Below are 20,826 nucleotides of genomic sequence, written 5' to 3' on the forward strand. Positions count from 1 at the left end.
TACTCTTTACAATAGTAACACTTACAAAACCCATTCTTCTGTGTCTAAAGCACTTGCATGCTGATGTTTGGAAATGGCTCTCACACTGTAGCATGTCCCCACCTAGTGGATACATTGAGCAACTGCCCCAGTAAGAATTTTGAAGTGTGCCAGGTCCAAGTATGTGTGCAAACACTTAGTTTAAATTCCCTAAGGCATAAAAATACTACAAGACAAATAAGGTCTCACATCTTTAATTTTTTTGCAAAACAAGACTTGGAATTACAGACGAGCCTGAACTCAGGCAAAGGAATCATACAGTCCTCTCTCCATGCAGTGTTGCACGTGAACAGCACTCCTCCTCCTCCCCCCCCAAACCCTCCAGATGAGACTGGAATGTACTTGTGTTCACACATTTACCGCTCTGACATTTAAAACTCAGTGCAACAGGGTTCTCATTAAAACAAATGTGGCGTCACCATGAACTTCTACAGGAAAAATCAAGACAGCCTCTTAAAGAGCTCTTCAGTGTGATGCGCCACACTCAAGAGCACCAATATTGGTCCACCACACAACATTAATAGCTTTTTTTTTTTACAGTTTAAGGATGAACAGTTGGAAAGGGAGGATTATGTGTTGAAATCTGGGGTGCCATCTTGTTTAATCCACTTCTTCCATGCGTGAAGCATCGTCCTCAGCTTCGCCTTCTAGGGGAGGCATCTCATCTGGGACTGCTGTAGTGGTGGTCTCCTCTGCGGGAATGTCGTCATCGTCAATACCTGAGAGCAAAAAAAAAAGAAAAAAAGAAAAGAAAAGGAAAAGCGTTGTTCACCTAGATAGATACCCACTTCTAGAAAGTGACGAGGATCTGGATCTGCAGCGTTTTCTTACCAAGACCAAGTTTGATCATTCTGTAGATGCGGTTGGAGTGAGTCTGTGGGTCGTCCAGGGAGAAGCCTGAGGACAGCAGTGCGGTTTCGAACAGCAGAATGACGAGGTCCTTCACAGCCTTGTCGTTCTTGTCAGCCTCAGCCTTCTGCCTCAGAGTCTCCATGATGGGGTGGTCAGGGTTGATCTCCAGGTGCTTCTTGGCCATCATGTAGCCCATGGTGGAGTTGTCCCTGAGTGCCTGGGCCTTCATGATCCTCTCCATGTTGGCGGTCCAGCCATAAGTACTTGTCACAATGCAGCAGGGGGATGACACCAGTCTGTTTGACACAGTCACCTGAAGGAGAAAGAAGACATTAAGATTTAAAGAGGCTCAGGTGACACATCTGATAATTTAAGGAGACAAAGTTAAGTTAGTCAAGCATGTTAGAAATAATACCAGCACATTACAACTTTAAATCTAGTCTAGTTAGTTTACTTCCCCAAATCCTTGCAAAAACATAAGTACTAGATGCACATTACTGCAACAAGCACGAGTTTGACTGCATTCACTTTAGGGTTCAGATTTCAAACATGTACAGCGCCACATCTGGCAAAGAATGCAAATCATTCGCATCACACCAAGACTGCAGGAACTCACCACAGTAGAAGTTGGGACCAATTAGACTACCTGTTACCAAACAAAACCCTGTCAGCCACAGTTGTGAACTTTGAGACCCTAAACGCTAGAGCACAAAGGGAAGTTCGGGTTATCTTAGTTGGGCTCTCATTAGGATTACTGACCTTCTCCACTTTCTTGTCAAGGATCTCCTTCATGAGCTTGCAGAGGTTCTCAAATTTAGCCTTGTCATCCTCCATCTTTTTCTTCTCCTCCTCATCCTCTGGCAGCTCCAAACCCTCTTTGGTGACAGAGACCAGGGTCTTGCCATCAAACTCCTTCAACTGCTGGACACAGTACTCATCAATGGGCTCCGTCATGTACAAGACCTCAAAACCACGCTTACGAACACGTTCAACAAAGGCAGAGTTGGCCACCTGATCCTTACTCTCACCTACAAATGACAAAAAAATAAAAATAATAAAAATATAAAGTTTGAATAAAACTGCATTTTTAAAACTTGTGTAAATGCAGTTCTCTCCTACCATTTCAGAAGCTACTTAAGGTTTATTTTACTCACCAGTAATGTAGTAGATGGATTTCTGGTTTTCCTTCATGCGGGTCACGTACTCCGAGAGGGAGGTAGTCTCGTCACCAGACTGGGAGCTGTGGTAACGCAGCAGCTCAGACAGCTTCTTGCGGTTTTGAGAGTCCTCGTGCACACCCAGCTACAAGTGAACAAATAAGAGTTATCATCTTATCCAAAAACAACCTCATACACCAGTAGGTTAATGGATTCAAATAAAAAGGTCAATCCCACCTGTGTATGGTCAGGTGAGATGGACTGCCAGCAATGTCAGAATTCTAGTCACACTGACATTGCACACTGCATGAATTCTGCTACAACATAGTTTGTCACTTTAGGCTTTTAATTAACTTCATGTTTTCAGTCTACAGCATAAATGTGGGAAGTTCCTATTCCTAATGCAGATTTGACTGCATGGGATTACATAAATGCCAAAACAGCTATTCTACTGGGTTTTAAAGATCTGTTTATTACAAAAAACATCTACACTACTTTGAAGAACAAGAGGGCTTTACAAACCAGATTAAAGAATAAAGAGATAAACCTTTGAGGTCCATGAAGATGCACTGACATGAAATGGAGAATTTTAAGAGCCAACTTTCCTAAAGTCAAACAAAAAAAGAAAAGTAGCTAGAATATTAAATACCTTGAGGTTCTTTGAGAAGGCTTCGTAGAACTTCTTGTAGTTTTCCTTATCCTCACCCAGTTCAGCAAAAAGCTCAAGACATTTCTTGACAATGTTTTTACGAATGACTTTCAGGATCTTGCTCTGCTGCAGCATTTCTCTGGAGATGTTCAGGGGCAGGTCCTCAGAGTCCACAACACCACGGATAAAGTCTGGAATGGCATACAAATGCTACACTAAGCCTTTGCCTTTAAGCAATTCTTTACTGTGTACTAAGCTGTAAATTAAAGTAGTTTCAGACTAAAGGTAAAAAGCAAGTCATCTTACTCAGATACTCAGGGATGAGCTCTTCACAGTTGTCCATGATGAAGACTCTCCTGACGTAGAGCTTGATGTTATTCTTCTTTTTCTTGTTCTCAAAGAGGTCAAAAGGTGCACGGCGGGGGATAAAGAGCAAGGCACGGAACTCCAGCTGGCCTTCCACTGAGAAGTGCTGTAGAGGAAAATGACTCAGTTTAGCTTTATTTGTTGTTTATGACTAGATTAAAAACCCAGTAGGCCATGTTCAGGTTAACCTGCTTACCTTAACAGCGAGGTGATCCTCCCAGTCGTTGGTCAGACTCTTGTAGAACTCGCCGTACTCTTCGTTTGTGATGTCATCAGGATTCCTGGTCCAGATGGGCTTGGTCTTGTTCAGCTCCTCCTGGTCGATGTACTTCTCCTTGATCTTCTTTTTCTTCTTCTTGTCCTTGTCTTTTGAGTCCTCCTCATCATCTGAGCCAACATCCTCAATCTTTGGCTTGTCCTCACCTTCCTCTTTCTCCTCCTTTTCTGCCTTTTCTTCCTCTGCCTCGTCATCACTGACCTCCTTGTCACGCTCCTTCTCCACCTGCAGAGTGACATTACTTTGATTTTTACTTTGGTGTTCTTCAACGGTATTCTAACAACATCCTCTATAAAAGTCACTTACAAAGAGGGTGATTGGGTAGCCAATGAACTGAGAGTGCTTCTTCACGATCTCCTTGACCCTCTTCTCCTCGATGTACTCTGTCTGATCATCCTTCAGGTACAGGATGATCTTTGTTCCACGGCCGATGGGCTCACCTGTGAACAGTTGTGATGCTTTTAGTACATTTTGTACTGAACAGTGTCCATGGATTCAAGATTCAATTTTTTGATACTTCAACTCCATATTTAAGCCTCTAAAGGACTATGCCAACTTTAACGCCAAGAATGAAAACAACCCTCTTAATATTTTAAAGCTACATCGTAACCTCAGACACATGAACACACAATTAACAACATCGAGACCATTAAGAGTAAGAACTGCTTCCAATTAATGAGCAATCAGGAACATCCTTAGATGTAACCACAATATTTAAAAACAGGTTTAGTTCTGATATTGTAACATCAAGACACTTACTGTTGTCAACCTTGACTGTGAAGGAACCTCCAGCAGAGGACTCCCAGGCATACTGCTCATCATCATTGTGCTTTGTGATGACAACCACTTTCTCAGCAACAAGGTAGGCAGAGTAAAAACCCACACCAAACTGACCAATCATGGAGATGTCAGCACCAGCCTAGAGGAACACAGTCAGTTCTAATGTTAGATTTCAGCTCAATTGTGAACATGGAAAATGCTGTCCTCTTATAAAGCGTCCCTACAGTTCCATGATGCATTCCTTCATACCTGCAGGGCCTCCATAAAGGCCTTGGTACCAGACTTTGCGATGGTACCCAGGTTGTTAATGAGGTCGGCTTTGGTCATACCGATTCCAGTATCGACCAAGGTCAGGGTGCGTTCAGCCTTATTGGGAACGATGTCAATTTTCAGATCCTTGCCACTGTCGAGCTTGGAGGGATCAGTCAGGCTTTCATAGCGGATTTTGTCCAGAGCCTGCAAATGTTTAAACAGGATTAAAACTAACATTCTTTGAAGCATTCAGAAACACAAAAAAATGGCTAAAAATAAATGCATTAGTGCGGAATGAAAAGCTCTGCTCCTGCTAACTTACATCAGAAGCGTTGGAAATCAACTCCCTGAGAAAGATCTCTTTGTTGGAATAAAAGGTGTTGATGATCAGCGACATCAGCTGAGCGATCTCAGCCTGGAAGGCAAAGGTCTCAGCCTCCTCTTCTTGGTGCATTTCTTCAGGCATCTGCATTAAAACAGTTTGTGTATGCTTTAATAAAATGGGTGGATTTCGATGAAAACAGGATGATTAAGCATATTACGGGAAAACCGATCCGGTCAAACTACATACATTCAACTACTTTCAGTTTCGCAAACTGTATCGTCGTTTGATCCTGTCAGAAGTCGGTTACATAATATGGATAACTGCCGTCATGTTGCGGAAGTGGCCGTTAACCAACATGGCGTCGAGCGACAGACAATGGACCCCGCAAACACGTGCTAAGGAAAAGCTACTGGTGAAAATAACGAAAAAAAGCTTATGCAATGCGGCAAAATAGGTTCCCCCAGAAGAGCAACTCAAAGCCATGTATTAACGACGGCAAACGTGACTGTCATATAAAACGGCTCTGCCACCAATTCGAATAAATAACAGCTAAAAACACCAGTCACTTAAGAAGAGCATAAATCTGAAAGCATTGGCAACTTGAGACTAACTCGTGCGTTTTATAGAAACGCGAGAGCTACGTGAATACGGGGACTAAGCGAAATCGACTCAAGCCAGTTCACTTTATTCTTATAAACATATAAAATGATTTATTCTGTCAATGTCGACCAGTCGTACAATATATGAACCGATACAGCGCTGTCATGTTCGCCACACCTGCCTTGGTACTACACACGGCTAGGGCAGTGCGGCAGAGTGCAGCATTTACACTCGACGTCTACATGACAAGTGCAAACATTTCTTACTCCACAGTAATTAAAAACCAAAATTCTGACTACTACAGTGATAACTGTGATATGTTAGCTGTACCCGACTAGAGTTACTTAAGGTTACAACCGTAACTCGTGAGAATAGGAGCTGTATACTTGAATGACTGTTTAATAAAAGGTCAAATACCAAAGGCTAAAGCACATAGCAACCGACAAGAAAACGCTCGTCTACATACCTTGTTAATTTCGTTGACTTTTCTTGAATAAAATGCAACCAAATCGCTATCCCTTACGCTGTCTGACGCAGAGAATTGGAAAGGGACCTCCTTTTAATAGACCGGTATCTTTATACACGTGCTTCACAGTGCAGTCGTATCCATCCGCGGTGCGCCATCTAGTAAGGAGAAGTGCATCAAGTGAATTACAGTTAATGTTTTAAGGCTACATTCACCATGTGATGAGTTTGAATGAAGACTTGAGGAAATAAATAACTAAATAAATGAATAGGATATTATTAAGACATTTTAGCAGGTATTAATTCAGTGGATTGAAGTGCAATGTGTACTAAAGAAAACAAATCTCTGGAGATTTAAAGCCATTATATTAGGTATACAAACACAAGGGGACTTTTTCAAGATTAATTAGTAAAGTGAATCCAAAAACACTTTATACTACTTTATACTAATCTCCTGGAAAACACAGTATTACAGTTTTATTTCTGAGACAAGCGCATCATTGCTGCCATCTTGTGGCCGTTAAAAAAAAAAACGAAAGTATTGTCAGAACCGATCTATTTTATACCAGTTTCCAGAGCTGCCGCGATATGCTATCAAGGCAGAATTTAAATTAGTCTAACAAATAAAGTCATTAAAACTCACAAGTATACTGTTAATTTCCCGAGAGACCAACAAATACTTTAGATCTTTTTAATCTGATGGAGGAATATTCAAAAACATGCAGGGTGTGCTTCGTTTCTTCTAGCACTTTCCATGAAAATCCCGCCTAAAGTGACGTCACGCGATGTCAGTCGCAGTCTTCACATAACAGCCGCTGTCTCGGAGAGGCTCCGACAAAAAACAAAACAAAACGAACACACAAACAAAACAAACAAACAAAACCAAAACGCTGCTTATGCATTAAATAAATAATTAATCTTCAGATATTTATTCTGTCAGATGTCAAAATTATTATTTTATTCGTAAAAGACATTATGAAGGATCTCCTATGCACAAATAATAGACTATGTCTTTGGATTACATATTAATGTAATTAAATAAAAATAAAAATCTAAATTGACAGTGTCTTAAAATTTCCACAAAGTAGTACATACAAGTGGAGGAGTTATCTTATAGTATTGAAATCTATTTTTAACCCAGCAAACCTTCAACATCGACAAACGCTCCCTAACCTTATGTTTCATTAACCTTCTAGACGACCTTTAGGAATGCTATCTAAATATTAATAATAATAAGAGTAGTGATTTTTCTTATTGATATTAATATTATAATACTAGTATAAAACTATACTCTAATGCTAGTAATAATAGTAGTACAGTTATTGCCGCAGTAGATACTAGTATCGTTAGTAAACTCCGTCCAGTGGTCAAGTCTTGGTGTACAAAGCAAGCGCTCATGTAGTGTTGCTCGTAAAGCGCTTGCGTCAAATGTTTTTTTTTTTGAAGGCCCGACTAGCCAACGTGCTAAGCCAACATTTGGAACGTTAGAGGAATTTTCATAATTACTAACCTTCTGAGAGTATTTTTATTCTTTTAATAAAAATACCGCCTGATTAAAGGTATGTATACCTGGGCATGTGTAGATTTATCTTGAACTTTAACTCTGCCCGCTAATGGTTGAGTGTTGTTTGTTAAGTAACGCTAGTTTGCGCTAATATTAGCTTAGCCTAAGTCTATGCCGGGGACACTGGAGCGTGCTCGGTGCTAGCTTTAGCTAACTAAGCTGCTAGTTTTTTGGCCGCATAAACAGTGAACAAATTAACTCGTTGTAACACAATAACAATATGTGGCTCCTGGGACTTTATAATAGTCACCCTGCGAACGCCATCCCATTGAGCTAAGCTAAGTTTAAGTATTGTTGCTGCTGGACAGCAGATGTCACCGACGGGTACTTCAAATTCATATGACTAGATACCAATAAACATCGTTGTGCTTTCTCACTTATCGTGTTGTTGGGTTAAACTAATCTTTTTACAAGTTTGGCTCTTTGTTTTAATTTACATTGTTTAGAGGACTTGATTTAATTACACATCTGGCGCTGCTGATAACGGGTATCTTGGTTCGTTCTTCAGGTCGGTCCAGTTCACTTCCACAATGTCCTTCCCCCCTCATTTAAATCGGCCGCTGTTGCCACCTCCAGGCATCCCTCCTCAGTACACAGGCTTTCCCCCAGGTAAGCACCCTTCTGATTGGCGTTCACCTGTTTTGTTTTTGGTTTACCACAATGTCATTATTAACCTCCTAAGACCCGAACTCTTCCACGGCATGCATTTTTAATTTCTCTTTGATATTTGGGCTGATTGGGGCCCAATGAATGTAAAAACAAAGAATTACCAGATTTTTTTTACCTTTGTTTTTGTTTTTATGAAAAATCAGAGCCACATATGAGGATATTCGTTTAAAATTTTGATAGAACAGTAGCAGTATAATGTCCTCATAAGTGGATATCAGGCCCTTGTAGAGCAAAATTGAGTATTTTGGTCTAATAACCCAAAATGTGATGTCCACATATGTGGACGCCAGGTCCTAGGAGGTTAAGAGGCATATTCGCAACACCTAAGGTAGTTGAGATTCGCTACATTACTGAAAATATTTGAGAATCGTTTTACTAATCTGCAGTCATAGATCTTAAGTGAAAATGGTGTAATTGCTTGTTGCATGTTTTCTTTGGCTGTTTCAGGAGCCCCTATGATCCCAGTTCACATGGGTATCATGGCCCCCACACCTGCAGTAATGGTTTCTTCAGTACCAGTGCTCAGCAAGCCTGCAGTCCCTAAGAGGGAAACCATTGCTGTGATTGCCAAAGACAGTGATGAGAACAGTGGCCCCACCACAACAGTGTTTGTGGGGAATATATCAGAAAAGGCTTCAGACATGTTGATCAGACAGCTGCTGGCGGTAAGAGGGGGAACACCCATTCTATTCTTAGAACTACACCAGCAAAAGCAGACACCCTCTTAAGTTGACAACTTTATTTTTTTCTTTGTAATTATATAGAAATGTGGAATTGTTTTGAGCTGGAAGAGAGTACAAGGAGCCTCTGGCAAGCTTCAAGGTAATTTTTATTATGTAGTCAGTATATGGGTATTAAAAGATGAAGAATATTTAGATACATGGCAAACCATCAATTCAGTCTATAAATAAACATTTGATCATGCCCTTATGTCTATTTATATGTCAATATTTGTTCCAGCTTTTGGTTTCTGTGAGTACAAGGAGCCAGAGTCCACACTGCGAGCCTTGCGACTGCTTCACGACCTCCAGATTGGAGATAAAAACCTACTAGTGAAAGTTGATGCCAAGACAAAAGCACAGCTGGATGAGTGGAAGGCCAAGAAGAAGACTGCAAATGGGGTATGAATTTTGTAACAGCAATTCAAATAAATGTTCGCAGCAGCTAGAGAAGGTGAAAAATTGCTAAACTTGACTCATTTTATTGACAGGATAAAAAGAGTGAAGATGCAGGAGAGGATGAGGAAGAAGTGTTAGATGAGGAGACAAAGAAAAAAGATCAGATTATCAAGGGCGCCATCGATGGACTGATGCGGGAATATGCTGCGGAACTTAATGCACCTTCACAGGATGATGAGTCCCAGCGACGAAAGAGAAAAAAGGAGAAAAAAGAAGAGGTGCTAACCTTGATTAATTGTTAACTTGTGCTACTCTTTTGTTTACTCCTTAGCTTGAAAGTGAGGATTGTTATTTCAACCTGTCAATGCGTTGTTTTTCCTCAGGATGACATAAACACTATTGACATGGAGGAGGACAAGAGGGACCTGATTTCCAGAGAGATTAGTAAATTTCGCGACACTCACAAGGTAAAGTGGCTTCTTTGATCTTGTAGTTGACATTTCAGGTTTTGGACAGCAGTTCACTCCTAGAGCTTGCACATTTAGTTGACACAGTTTTTTTTTTTTTGTTTTTTTTTGCCCTAACTCAGTAACATGCATACTCTACTATAGATTGGCGGTCCCTAAAACAACACCACCAAACATATTATTCTGCCATAAACTATATGAAATGTTTTATTTTCAATGTTTGAACACTACAAGTGGGCAGACAGCTAGTGTATTCTTGTCACCTTTCTCAGGCGTGATTTGACACCTGCCAATATTGCCAAACTATCTAGGTGTGACCATTATAGATCCATATCTTCATTCATCACACAAAAATGCATGGAGACGATGTAAAGTTACTTAAAAGCTAATCTATTCATTAAACCCCACCATTATGATAGTGATCATATGGTGACTAAAGCAAGATGAATCACAGAGCTTTGGAAAAAGTTGCCAGGATAGGATGTAAGTATCAGCCTTCATTTACTATATACATATACTGGGCGTCCCCCTCTTGAGGACTTGCATTGGGGCAACTGTGCTGCTCAGTTGTATGTGTGTGTGTGTGTGTTGGCCTTGATTTAGCCAACCTTTCCACCACGCAAAGACAGTTTCCCTAGATCATCCTGAATTTATGACAGCATTGGTGCTTCACTCGAAAGCTGATGAGTCAGTGAACCTGTGCGAGTCCTCTGTAAATTATGGTCTGTCATAATGGTGTTCATGTTGAAGCACAAGGACTCAGTAACTACTGCAGTGACTTTGGCTGTAGCCTTATTATTCTAGTGTGGGGTGGGGGCGCCCTCTCCACAGCAGTAAGATGATCTGAAGACTAACAAGGTACGTGCTCTCTGTATGTTTTGTTGTGGAATTTCTTTCTCCTGTCTCTTCCATTTGATAAATATCTTACTCTCTCTGCATTAGTTTTTATTTTTTTTATGAGAGATTAGTTAGTGAGTTTATTCAATCAACTGTTTAAATTCTAATTTTTATGAAAACAACAGGGAAGGTAGCAATCTAGTTGGGTTTTGGATGCATAACTGTGGTTTGCTTGAAGTGCCCTCCAACTGTAATCGTGATCTTGCCAAAACAGCGTTTAAACAAAGTGAGAAATTTCCACTGCCTGTTGTGACCTACCATATTTGGGCTGATTGATTTTTAGCCCCAGAGAAAAAAAAATCCTACTTAATTCAATATCATTATGATTATTTAATGTGGTTAATCAGTTTTTAGTGAGTGACTTTGCAGGGAGTGAATTCAGGCTTTTTATGGGGAAAGAAAATTAAAGGAAGCGCTTAAATGCTGAAAGTATTTTTGCAAAATGTTTTAATAATACCAGATTTTTCTTTATAATTATAAGTTTGCCTAAATATTACTGCTTATATACACCCATACATGCTTACTGTAAATAAATAAAATTAAATTTATTTTTTACATGGTCGCATGTTTATTTAGCATTTAGCCTTGGCAGACAATGCAGAGGTAAGTAAAAAAAAAATGTATTAAAAGAAAGGAAAAACCCCTAACGTGAAATCATAGATTTGAATTAGAACTAGGGTATTAAATAATATAAAGACAATTTAACTGGAGCGTTATAGATTTTTAAAATAATTAACATCTATGTTATCTCTGTCATGTCACACGTTTCTTTCTCTTGAGATGCATAACACCCAAGGCTTTTAATTAGTTAGTCATTGTAAAGACCAACTGACTGCATATGATGTGTACAAGAAAACGTTTTGTAAAGTTATTTTCCATCTAACCTCAAATACAACAGTGCCAATGTAAGAAAAATGCAAAATGATGAACATAGTATTATATTAAGGCTTTAAAAGTCGTATTTTGCATCAGATGCCAGTATAACTGCGAAGGAATTCTGGTTAAAGCCTTGTGTGTGATGTCCATAAAACCAGAGTTTGGTGTGTGTGTGTGTGTGTGTGTGTGAATAAATCAGTCCTGAAGAGCTCCTGAAGACTTCTGCAGGGGTAAGACCGTTTCTACAATTTCATTTATCTGTTCAGAAATATAACTGATGTTCATAATGTTTATTTTTTGATTTTAGCAAAATACCAAATGCCATGTTACTCATTGAAGGAAAGGCTGTTGTTGTTTGATGACGATGATAATGATGATGCTTAAGCAAGACAGAATCCCATAACATTTTTCCCTTGTATACCGTGTGACCTGCTTTCCTCCCAGGCCTAACTTAAAAGGCTTGTAAGGGCAGCGAAGGGCTGAGTCCATAGTTCAACACCTGTAAGTCACAAACAACTAGTTCAAAAAAAGACTGATGCCTGTTTTCTGTTTTTGTTTTCCTTGTTCTGAGAGGAGGACTCTTAAGGAGACAAAAAGCATTGTCATTTCCCGCGGTTTTTTTTGTTTTTGTTTTTTTTTGTTATGAATGCCTCAAGTTGGATATGTTCCACGGGTCTTTAAGGCCATTAAAGTGGTTTCCAGTTCTATTCTTGCTAAGCTGTAGTTTATGCTGCAGGCTTCAAGCAATAAACTGTCCTATAGTTTTAGATTAATGTTGAAGCTGTCTCTCTGTGGGGGGAGAGCTTTTTGATTGTTCCTGGTTTTCCATTTAGGATTCTGGCTTCTTATACAAGCTTTGCGCTGATTAGCAAAGAGCATGTTCATCTATGAAACCAAAACCTGGAAACCACTTGATCTGTGCACAGCTGTGAATTGGTTGCAGGGGCTCCCTGCATCTTGTGTGGCATAAGCTGAACCTGTCTGTATTTTACTCTGCAGAAACTTGAGGAAGAGAAGGATAAACGAGAGAAGGAGCGGCTGGAGTTTGAACGTGAAAGGAGGGAACGGGAAAAAGAGCGAGAGCGGGAAAGAGAGCGGCGGGACCGCGAGAGGGAAAAGGAGCGAGAGCGGGAACGGGAGAGGGAACGAGAACGGGAGAGAGACAGAGATCGAGACCGAGACAAAGACCGTGACCGCAGGACCAGGGAAAGGGAACGAGAGCGAGAACGGGAGAGAGACAGAAGCCGTGACAGGAGTGCCGACCGCAGCCGATCCAGGTGAAGCAAAAAAAAAAAAACAGAATAATGTATAAAGACACATGTTACAATTAAACACATGCAAATGTTTGCAGGTACTTTGCTGGTGACTGAATTCTGACAAGTTTCTGCAAGCTGATTTTCTCAGGATTTAATTGAAACCGCTTGAATTTTAAATTGAAATGTTAAAAATCATATCATCTCATTTTGATGAAACTCCTTAAGACTATGTACCATGCTTGATCAACACCTTAGTACTTGGATTTACCATATATGGTCACAAATAAAAGAAATAAAAGAAAATGTATCTATGATTTCATTGTTGCAGGGAGGTCAGCCGAGACAGAGACAGAGAAAAGAAGAGAGACCAAGAGGATGAAGAAGAAGCATATGAACGCAGGAAACTGGAGAGGAAACTTCGAGACAAGGAAGCAGCCTATCAAGAGGTGGGACTGGCTGTGCTAAAAATGATAAAAGCCATGCGCTGAAGAGCAATATAAGCTATCCTACTAGCAGTGAGGTCACAGCTTCTATTTCCTACTATACAAAATGTTTGTCTGAGAAAGTCAATACAAGCAGTAAAATTCAATTAAAATGATTCTTTATACGTCCAAAAAAATCCAATAAATCTTCAGCATCATTTCAGAGTAACAGCCCTTGTATTACTTGTTTACTTTAGCTAGGGGTAGTTCTTGTGTGATGTTCGCAGCTTGCCTGACAATATATTTGTTGTAGCGGCTGAAAAACTGGGAGCTGAGGGAGAGGAAGAAGGCACGGGATTATGCTAAGGAGGCTGAGAGAGAAGATGAACGCCGACGAGAAATGGTAAGCGGGTTCTGAATGATCACTGGTTCTGTACTATTATACAGGTTAAGTTCATACTGTATTTATTTAACTAGGGATCTGTATAGCAAAGTAACTTTGGGGTTAACTCTGGGGTTACAGAGTTAAAGTGGTTTATTTATTACCAGACTACATTGGTATGTTGCGCTGCAGACTTAACCTGCTCTGGTAAAGGTTAGAATAGAGATAAGAGATGAACACACAGAGCCACAGCCTACAAACTAATCAGTTTTCTGGAAATGGTATTGCCTTGATTGGAGAAACCTTTGGACCTCGGGGGGCAGGTAGTTGTTTTTGAGACGGTCTGCACCCTAAGCCTTGTACTCGCCAAACTTAATTTAAGATTTGCAAGAAGGCTAAACCTGCTTACTAGTTTGAATTTTTTACTAACAGACCCACTAACACACCCTGTTCATCTGAATGCACTTATAGTTAGACCCAAGGCTGCCTTATTGAATTGATAACCACCTTTGTGTAAATGCTTAGCCTAATTTTTTTTATCTTGGTGTGATTAAAGCCAGATAAGGTCATATCCTGGGTATGTTGATTATATTTTATAGCAGAGCAGTCAGTTTTCCCCGCAAAACTACCTAAACACGTCTGTTTTTCAGTTTTAAGCTAAAACGTTGAAATGTTGTCTTTGTGGGATGCATTTAACGAGTTTGAAGTCTGCTCTTTTTGTCAGTTAAAAAGAATTCTACTTCATATCTTGTGTTGTCCATGTTGTAGTTATGTGTTCATATGATTTAGTCTACTAATTCAGACAGTAGAATTTGTTAGAAGTCATTTTTGTGGAGAAGTTCATTTTTGTCCTTTGTTTTCATTAGATTAAAGAAGGCAAACGGTTAAAAGAGTTTCTTGAAGACTATGATGATGACAGAGATGACCCCAAGTATTACAGGTGAGTGTTAACCCAGGTCATCAAAAACAAATGCACTCATGCAGGATCCTAATTGGCTAATTATAGGTCACTATAAATACACTCTAAAAAATTTCCTACACATATAATGTTGTTTGCCATACACTGCCGATTTCCTGTTGCCACCAGGCGGCACGATGAATGTGACCTAATATTGACACATACAGTGAAGGAAATGAGCAATCTCTAAATTTTATGGTAGTGGCTGCAAGAGTTTTACATGAGATTTCCAGATGGCAATATTTAACCATATTCATAGCCACTAGTCTATGATTATAGTTAAATACTGCCATACCCATGTTCAGAGGCAGACCCTTATCAAACATGGGAAGTTTGGTTAATGAGTGAATTACAGGAAATTAAAATTTCATGGGGAATGATTGAAATTTTCTATGGCAACATAGGGGCGTTCTTCAGTGAAAACTTAAATGCTTTGCAATTTACCTACAAGAGTTTTTATTTATTTATTTTTGTGTGTGTACTGTGCTGTGTTACGTATGTTAAATTAAATGTTACACATACACACAACACAGCAGTGGGGCTCCTGTTTTGCAGAACGGTGCTATAGAGTCATTTTGCTCCACCCATGTACTTGGCCCATAACATGTGTATATTATCAGCAAACCTGACGCATGTGCAAAATTTAATTAGAATCAGAGCATGTGTAGGACTTTAAATAAGCCAATTTCTTTTCTTATTTTTCTTTTTTTTTCCTTTTTTTTGGGGGGGGGGGGGGGGGGGTGTAAGGAAAAAAAACAAACAGAGCATACACAATAGGGCCTCCTCACTATCAGCAGATCCTGTGTGACCCACATGTGGCTCATGGCAGCGCATGCAGTACTGCAGCCATTGTTCTGAAAGCTGTTATTTTCCGTATGACCCCTAGGGGCAGTGCACTGCAGAAGCGTCTCAGAGACCGAGAGAAGGAGATGGAGGCGGATGAGCGTGACAGGAAGAGGGAGAAGGAGGAGCTGGAAGAGATCAGACAGAGGCTGTTAGACGAGGGACATCCAGACCCAGACGCAGAGCTACGCAGGGTATGCTTGTCTGTAATGTAATATAAATGTGTGTTTGCCTGTATCTGTCTGAGCTGAGTGGGGGATGCTGTCTGTTGTCTGTGTGAAGGTCACTTTATCGTCTGAGTCGCTCTGCACATTCTGTACGTCTAGTTGACCTTCTTTTCTGTAAAATGCTGTGATTGGATGATTATTTTCTGCATATCTGCCTGTTATTGGTCCAGATGGAGGAGGAAGAGGAGGAGCGTCTGAGACAACCTCCCATCGTCCAAGAGCCAGAACCTGAGGAGGAACGTGAGCGCCACAGGGGTTCACGAGATCACCGGGAGCGCCGACAGGAGCAGGAGAGGGCAGATTCACGCTCACGACCCCCCCAGTCCGACAACGAGGTGGAAGAGGGTGAGGAGGAAGATTATGACAACGATGAAGACAACCCAGACGTAAAACCACGCCTAAAGCCCACAATGCGACCAATCACAGCAGCGCCTTCTGTGTCATCAGCCAGTGGAAATGTGTCTCCCAACACGCCCGGGGAAGAGTCACCCTGTGGCATCATCATCCCCCATGAAAACTCCCCACCTGAGGCTCTTCCGCAAGAGGAACACCGGCCAAAGATTGGCCTCAGCCTGAAACTGGGTGGGTCTAAAAGATCTTTTACCTCATTACAGGATGAACAGACACACAGTATACCCATGTAAATATGAATGAATATAAATTCATTAATCGATTAGTTGATGGGCAGAAAGTAGCAAAATGTTCAATAATTGATAAAAAAAATTCATAACAAGGAAATAAGTTTTTTGCATTTTTTTAAGTTGCATTCTATAGACAAATAATTGTTTAAAACTGGTTTTAGGGTAAAAAAAAAAAAGAATAATAGGTGATGTGTTGCTTTTCTTCAGGTTTTGATCTTGTCTGAATGTAGTCAAGGTAATTTGGCACCTGCTACACTGTTTGGTTAGTGTGAATTGGACTGAAGGAAAGGATATTTCTATATTTTAATTTATTTTGAAGCTAAATAACTTCATAGGGACAAATCTATGATACACAGATTCCTACATGGATCAGGCCGTGTTCCAGAAAGCATGTTTAACAAACTCCGACTCCCGTCCACTTCATTGTTTCTGTCACCTCAGAGTGTCTTCACTTTGAGTGTGTGTGGGTATTTAAAGAAAGCCAACATCAATGGAGCTCAAATACCAATATTCACCATGGCAACAGATAATTAAAGAGCAGAGGCTCAATTTTCATCTAGTGGACTGAGGAATATAAATATGAATCATGACATTCGTCTGAAAAACAGAGGGGACTTATTTTAATCGGTGTCATCTGCTCAGGCATCATTTGTCAAACCTAATTTCCCTTTAATAGATGAAATCTGGCAGAATTCCAGTTTTACATCTGATGTTTTCTTGAATCAAAATTTTAATCAGACAGTAACAAAATGGAAGTTATGACAGTGTTTTTAGTGTTTTTAATCAGCTACATTTTTGCAAGGTAATGTGCCTGAATATGAGCTTTGATATGAACTATATGAATGTCAGGCAGGTGTTTCAATTGTTTCAACATTTTCAGATGCTGTTAAGGGCGTTTAAATAACTCTGGGGTTGCAGAGACAGAATTCTTGCTCCTTAACTACAGACAGAACAGTAGTTAAACTCTGTGTCCTTGCCAGGTGCCACGGGAAGCCCCAGTCAACCCAACGCCGGCAAGAGGAAGAAGCTTCCGGTGGACAGCGTGTTCGACAAATTTGATGACGAGGAGGCCGATGAGCAGCCGCGCAAGAGGAAGCTGGTGCCCCTGGATTATGATGACGACAAGAGCCTCGGGGTGGACGGTGCTGGACTTTCCAGCATAAAGGGAGCCAATGCTGAGGAGAAACGCAAACACATCAAGAGCCTGATCGAAAAGATTCCCACCGCAAAGCCCGAGCTCTTCTCGTACCCACTGGACTGGTCCATGGTTGACACGGTGAGGAGAAGAGGGACAATTTGTGGCATCTCACTGAGTGTGTCTTATTTTTAATCCATTTTTAATTAGGCAAGTTAGAAAAGAAAACCTGTGCTAAGAATATTTTACTCGCAGGATTTAAATGATCAAGGAGGGGTCAATTCACAACCTTATTTTCTGCTTATTGCTAAAAAATAATATAGAAACTGTGAATATTTCTCTTTGTCATCCCTTTTTCCACAGACGTTAATGGAACGGCGTGTTCGTCCCTGGATCAATAAAAAGATCATTGAGTACATTGGAGAGGAAGAGCCAACGTTAGTGGACTTTGTCTGCTCCAAGGTAATAGTCATGTCACTAGTTGACATCTGTCTTAGAGAAAGTGGAACGATTAAAATGTAATCTTTCTGATATTTTCCTCTGTGTACTTTCAGGTGATGGCCCACAGTACACCGCAGACTATCTTGGACGATGTTGCCATGGTGAGCAAAGACACAGTTTATAGATGCTTGTTTATGTGGTTTCTTTGTGATTGTATTTCTTTTCAGGATGCAGGGTTTTGTTTTTTTTTTAACCTCCTTACTAACCTTCTCAATCAAATGATACCAAAATAGACTTCATTAAGTACACCTGTTCAGCTGCTTAATGTCAATATCTAGTTAACCAATCACATTGCAGCACCTCAATGCATTTAGGTGTGTAGACCTGATCAAGACAGCCTGCTGAAATTTAAACTGAGCATCAAAACGGGGAAGGAAGGGGATTTAAATGGCTTTGGACATAGCATAGTTCTTGGTGCCACAAGCATGGTCTAAATATTTCAGAAACTGCTGATCTGCTGGGATTTTCCCATATAACCACCTCTAATGTTTGAAAAAGAGAAAATATTAAGTGAGTGACGGTTCTCTGGGTTCAAAAGCGTTGTCAGAGGAAAATGGCCAGACTGCTCAAGCTGATATGAAGGCAACAGTAACTCAAGTTACCCACTTGTTACAAATAAAGTATGCAGAAGAGTATCTATGACTACACCGTGTCAGACCGTGAAGCTGAATGGGCAAAAGCAGCAGAAGACCACTCCTGTCAGCTAAGAACAGGAAACGGAGGCTTGGATCACACACAGTCTCATTAAAATCAGACAACAGAAGATTGAAAAGTATTAAGTGATCTATTGAATCTTGAGTTCTGCTGCAGAAGTCATATGGTAGGATCAGAATCCTAGCTTATATCAACAGTTTAGCTTGATGGTGGTTGCGTTATAGTGTAGGGGGATATTTTCTAAACACATTTTAGATCCCTTAGTACCAACTGAGCATCACCTAAACTACGCAACCTACCTGTGCATTTCTGCTGACCATCCGTGTACAGTGTACTCGCCTTCTGATTTCAGGAGGATGTGTCACAAAGCTCGTATCATTTTAAACTGGCTTTTTGAACATAATAGTGAGTTCACTGTACACAAATGGGCCTCCAGTCACCTGATATCAAACTAAGAAAGCACCTTTTGAGATGTGAAAAAGTGCAAGATTCACATCATATCAGCAAAAATCTCAGAGCAATGGTTCTAGCGCCTTAGTAAATCAGGGACATCAGGAATTAAGGCAATTCTGGAGGCAAAAGAGTGCAACAGGTATTAGCAAGGTGTACCAAATGAACTGAAGAGTATGTTAGTTCCATCTGATTTAAGATGTGTGGGGGGAGATTTATGAGGTGAGATTTCAGGCGCACCTCTTATCAATCAAGGTGAGTGCCAGATAAAAATGTAACCCTTTAAGGCAACTGAAATTGTAACATTTGACTAAGAGTTCAAGATCTTTAAAGAAACTGGCCTTGAAATGTTTTAATGTCTCTCATTCGATGGCACAAGTAGAGCCATGTCAAATGAGATGTATTTTAATTAGCAGTTCATGGTCAGTATTTTAACATATTCACCTTTTCCACATACACGTCATGAGTTTAAGTTATTCCTCTAAGTTTCTTTCGATTTTCTAACTTTCCTTTTGTTCCGGGTCAGGTTCTTGATGAAGAAGCTGAGGTCTTCATAGTGAAGATGTGGCGGTTGCTCATTTATGAAACTGAAGCAAAGAAGATTGGGCTGGTAAAATAATCGTCGGCCAAATGAAGATGAATTCCTCTTCTCCTTTACCTTCATTGTGTATAATACTGTAGCGAATTTATGTCACCCCAGAAGACGTGACTGACCATACCAGTACAGACTGTAACTGCAGATCCTGCTCATTCTCACATTTGCACCAGTTGTTGGGTCTCCTTTTTTTCCCTCCTCCTTCTGTTTAAACATACTCAGGCTGCATCCACCTCCTCCACTCTGCAGGTGCTGATTGTGTCTGTGTGCTTTTGTGTATATACAGTTTGTCATTATTTGGTTATGAAGAAGCTACAGCTCTGGCCACCCAGGGTCACTGTGTTGGAGATGAGACCCTTTAGTCCCATACTTTTTTTAATACATGCCAACACACACTGAGTGAGAACAGTTTGCAGGTTTGCTACAAACAGTTCACCATTTCTCAAACTATTCTTTTGAGTTGTGAAATTGGGCTTACAGTTGAATGTGGGTTGGTTAAGTAGACACAAACTAAAGCGTATGAATGACTACAGCTATGATGTTTTTAAAATAATTACAGGGGTATTTATTAAGGGTTTTTGGATGCAACTGAATTTTATTTCTGTAATCAGTACACACAAATTCTTCCCCCTCTCCCTCAATTTCTTGTCACATTCCTGACGAACTGGCATGTTGTTTTCAGACCATCTCTAAAACATCTAGTTGTCATTTGAAATGTGTCTACTGACAAGACCCATAGGCACTGTGTCATCCTCAATGCTGTAAAAGCACACGTCATAACCACTATAGGAAAATGAGCTAAGAACGAAAACAATTGAAATTGTGAAGATGCTCTCCATTTGTTTTTGTATTGGTGAACATTTGAATAAATAATTTTTATAATCATTTTTTTTTTTAACTTTTTTGGTTTTTCATTAAATCACAACCATTCATTTGAGTTCATGTCCTAAAATATGGAGCTGGGTTTAGGGTTAAGGGCGGGGGGTTGTTCCCTTTCAACACCTGGGCTAACACAGACAACCATTCACACTTAGGGGCAATTTAGAGATTCCAATTAACTTATCCCGACTAACTGCATGTCTTTAGACTGTGGGAGGAAGTCAGAGAACTCACGCAAACTCTATACAGAAAGATCCCAGCCTGATGGTGGCAACAGTGCTAACCACTGCGCTGCCTGTATCAGAATTCAACTCCTAATGAGCAGAATGAATAATAAACCATAGGGGCTTAAAGTTTCAAACTAAAATGCAAGAAACTTGAAAAGCAATGACTTTGTAACAAGTCTCCTAATTTAGAAAAGAAAATTCCCTCCAGTTCCCTCCACATAAGCAGTCTGAGGTCTAAGTTTTCTGAATATTAAATCAATGTTGAGCGGTTTTGGCATTCATACATTGATATACAGTCAAACC

The 20,826-nt window shown here is 40.2% G+C and overlaps 2 protein-coding genes across 3 annotated transcripts; one reads left to right on the forward strand and one right to left on the reverse strand.

The window, feature by feature from the left end:
- Positions 1-217: 217 nt before the first annotated feature.
- Positions 218-5,921, reverse strand: hsp90ab1 (heat shock protein 90, alpha (cytosolic), class B member 1). 2 transcript variants are annotated; one of them, XM_085132079.1, is made up of 12 exons: positions 5,764-5,921; positions 4,695-4,838; positions 4,370-4,576; positions 4,100-4,259; positions 3,647-3,780; positions 3,260-3,565; positions 3,004-3,169; positions 2,698-2,888; positions 2,046-2,193; positions 1,651-1,919; positions 871-1,204; positions 218-758 (listed from the first exon to the last, which is right to left on the reverse strand). In XM_085132079.1, the coding sequence occupies exons 2-12, from the start codon at positions 4,836-4,838 to the stop codon at positions 640-642; spliced, it is 2,178 nt and encodes a 725-aa protein (XP_084988205.1). In that variant the 5' UTR covers positions 5,764-5,921; the 3' UTR covers positions 218-639. The 2 variants fall into 2 exon arrangements, with proteins under 2 accessions (XP_084988205.1, XP_084988203.1); XM_085132077.1 differs by lacking the exon at positions 5,764-5,921 and having other exon boundaries at positions 4,695-4,844.
- A 1,253-nt stretch (positions 5,922-7,174) lies between these two features.
- rbm25b (RNA binding motif protein 25b) lies at positions 7,175-20,302 on the forward strand. Its single transcript, XM_085132076.1, has 17 exons — positions 7,175-7,321; positions 7,835-7,935; positions 8,443-8,660; positions 8,760-8,817; positions 8,956-9,116; positions 9,206-9,391; positions 9,497-9,580; positions 12,353-12,630; positions 12,938-13,055; positions 13,345-13,434; positions 14,280-14,353; positions 15,258-15,408; positions 15,612-16,023; positions 17,063-17,358; positions 17,581-17,679; positions 17,772-17,819; positions 19,349-20,302. The coding sequence occupies exons 2-17, from the start codon at positions 7,857-7,859 to the stop codon at positions 19,439-19,441; spliced, it is 2,445 nt and encodes an 814-aa protein (XP_084988202.1). The 5' UTR covers positions 7,175-7,321; positions 7,835-7,856; the 3' UTR covers positions 19,442-20,302.
- The last annotated feature ends 524 nt before the right edge of the window (positions 20,303-20,826 follow it).

Source organism: Neolamprologus multifasciatus, chromosome 15, assembly GCF_963576455.1.
Source record: "Neolamprologus multifasciatus chromosome 15, fNeoMul1.2, whole genome shotgun sequence".
NCBI classification, from domain to species: Eukaryota; Metazoa; Chordata; class Actinopteri; order Cichliformes; family Cichlidae; genus Neolamprologus; species Neolamprologus multifasciatus.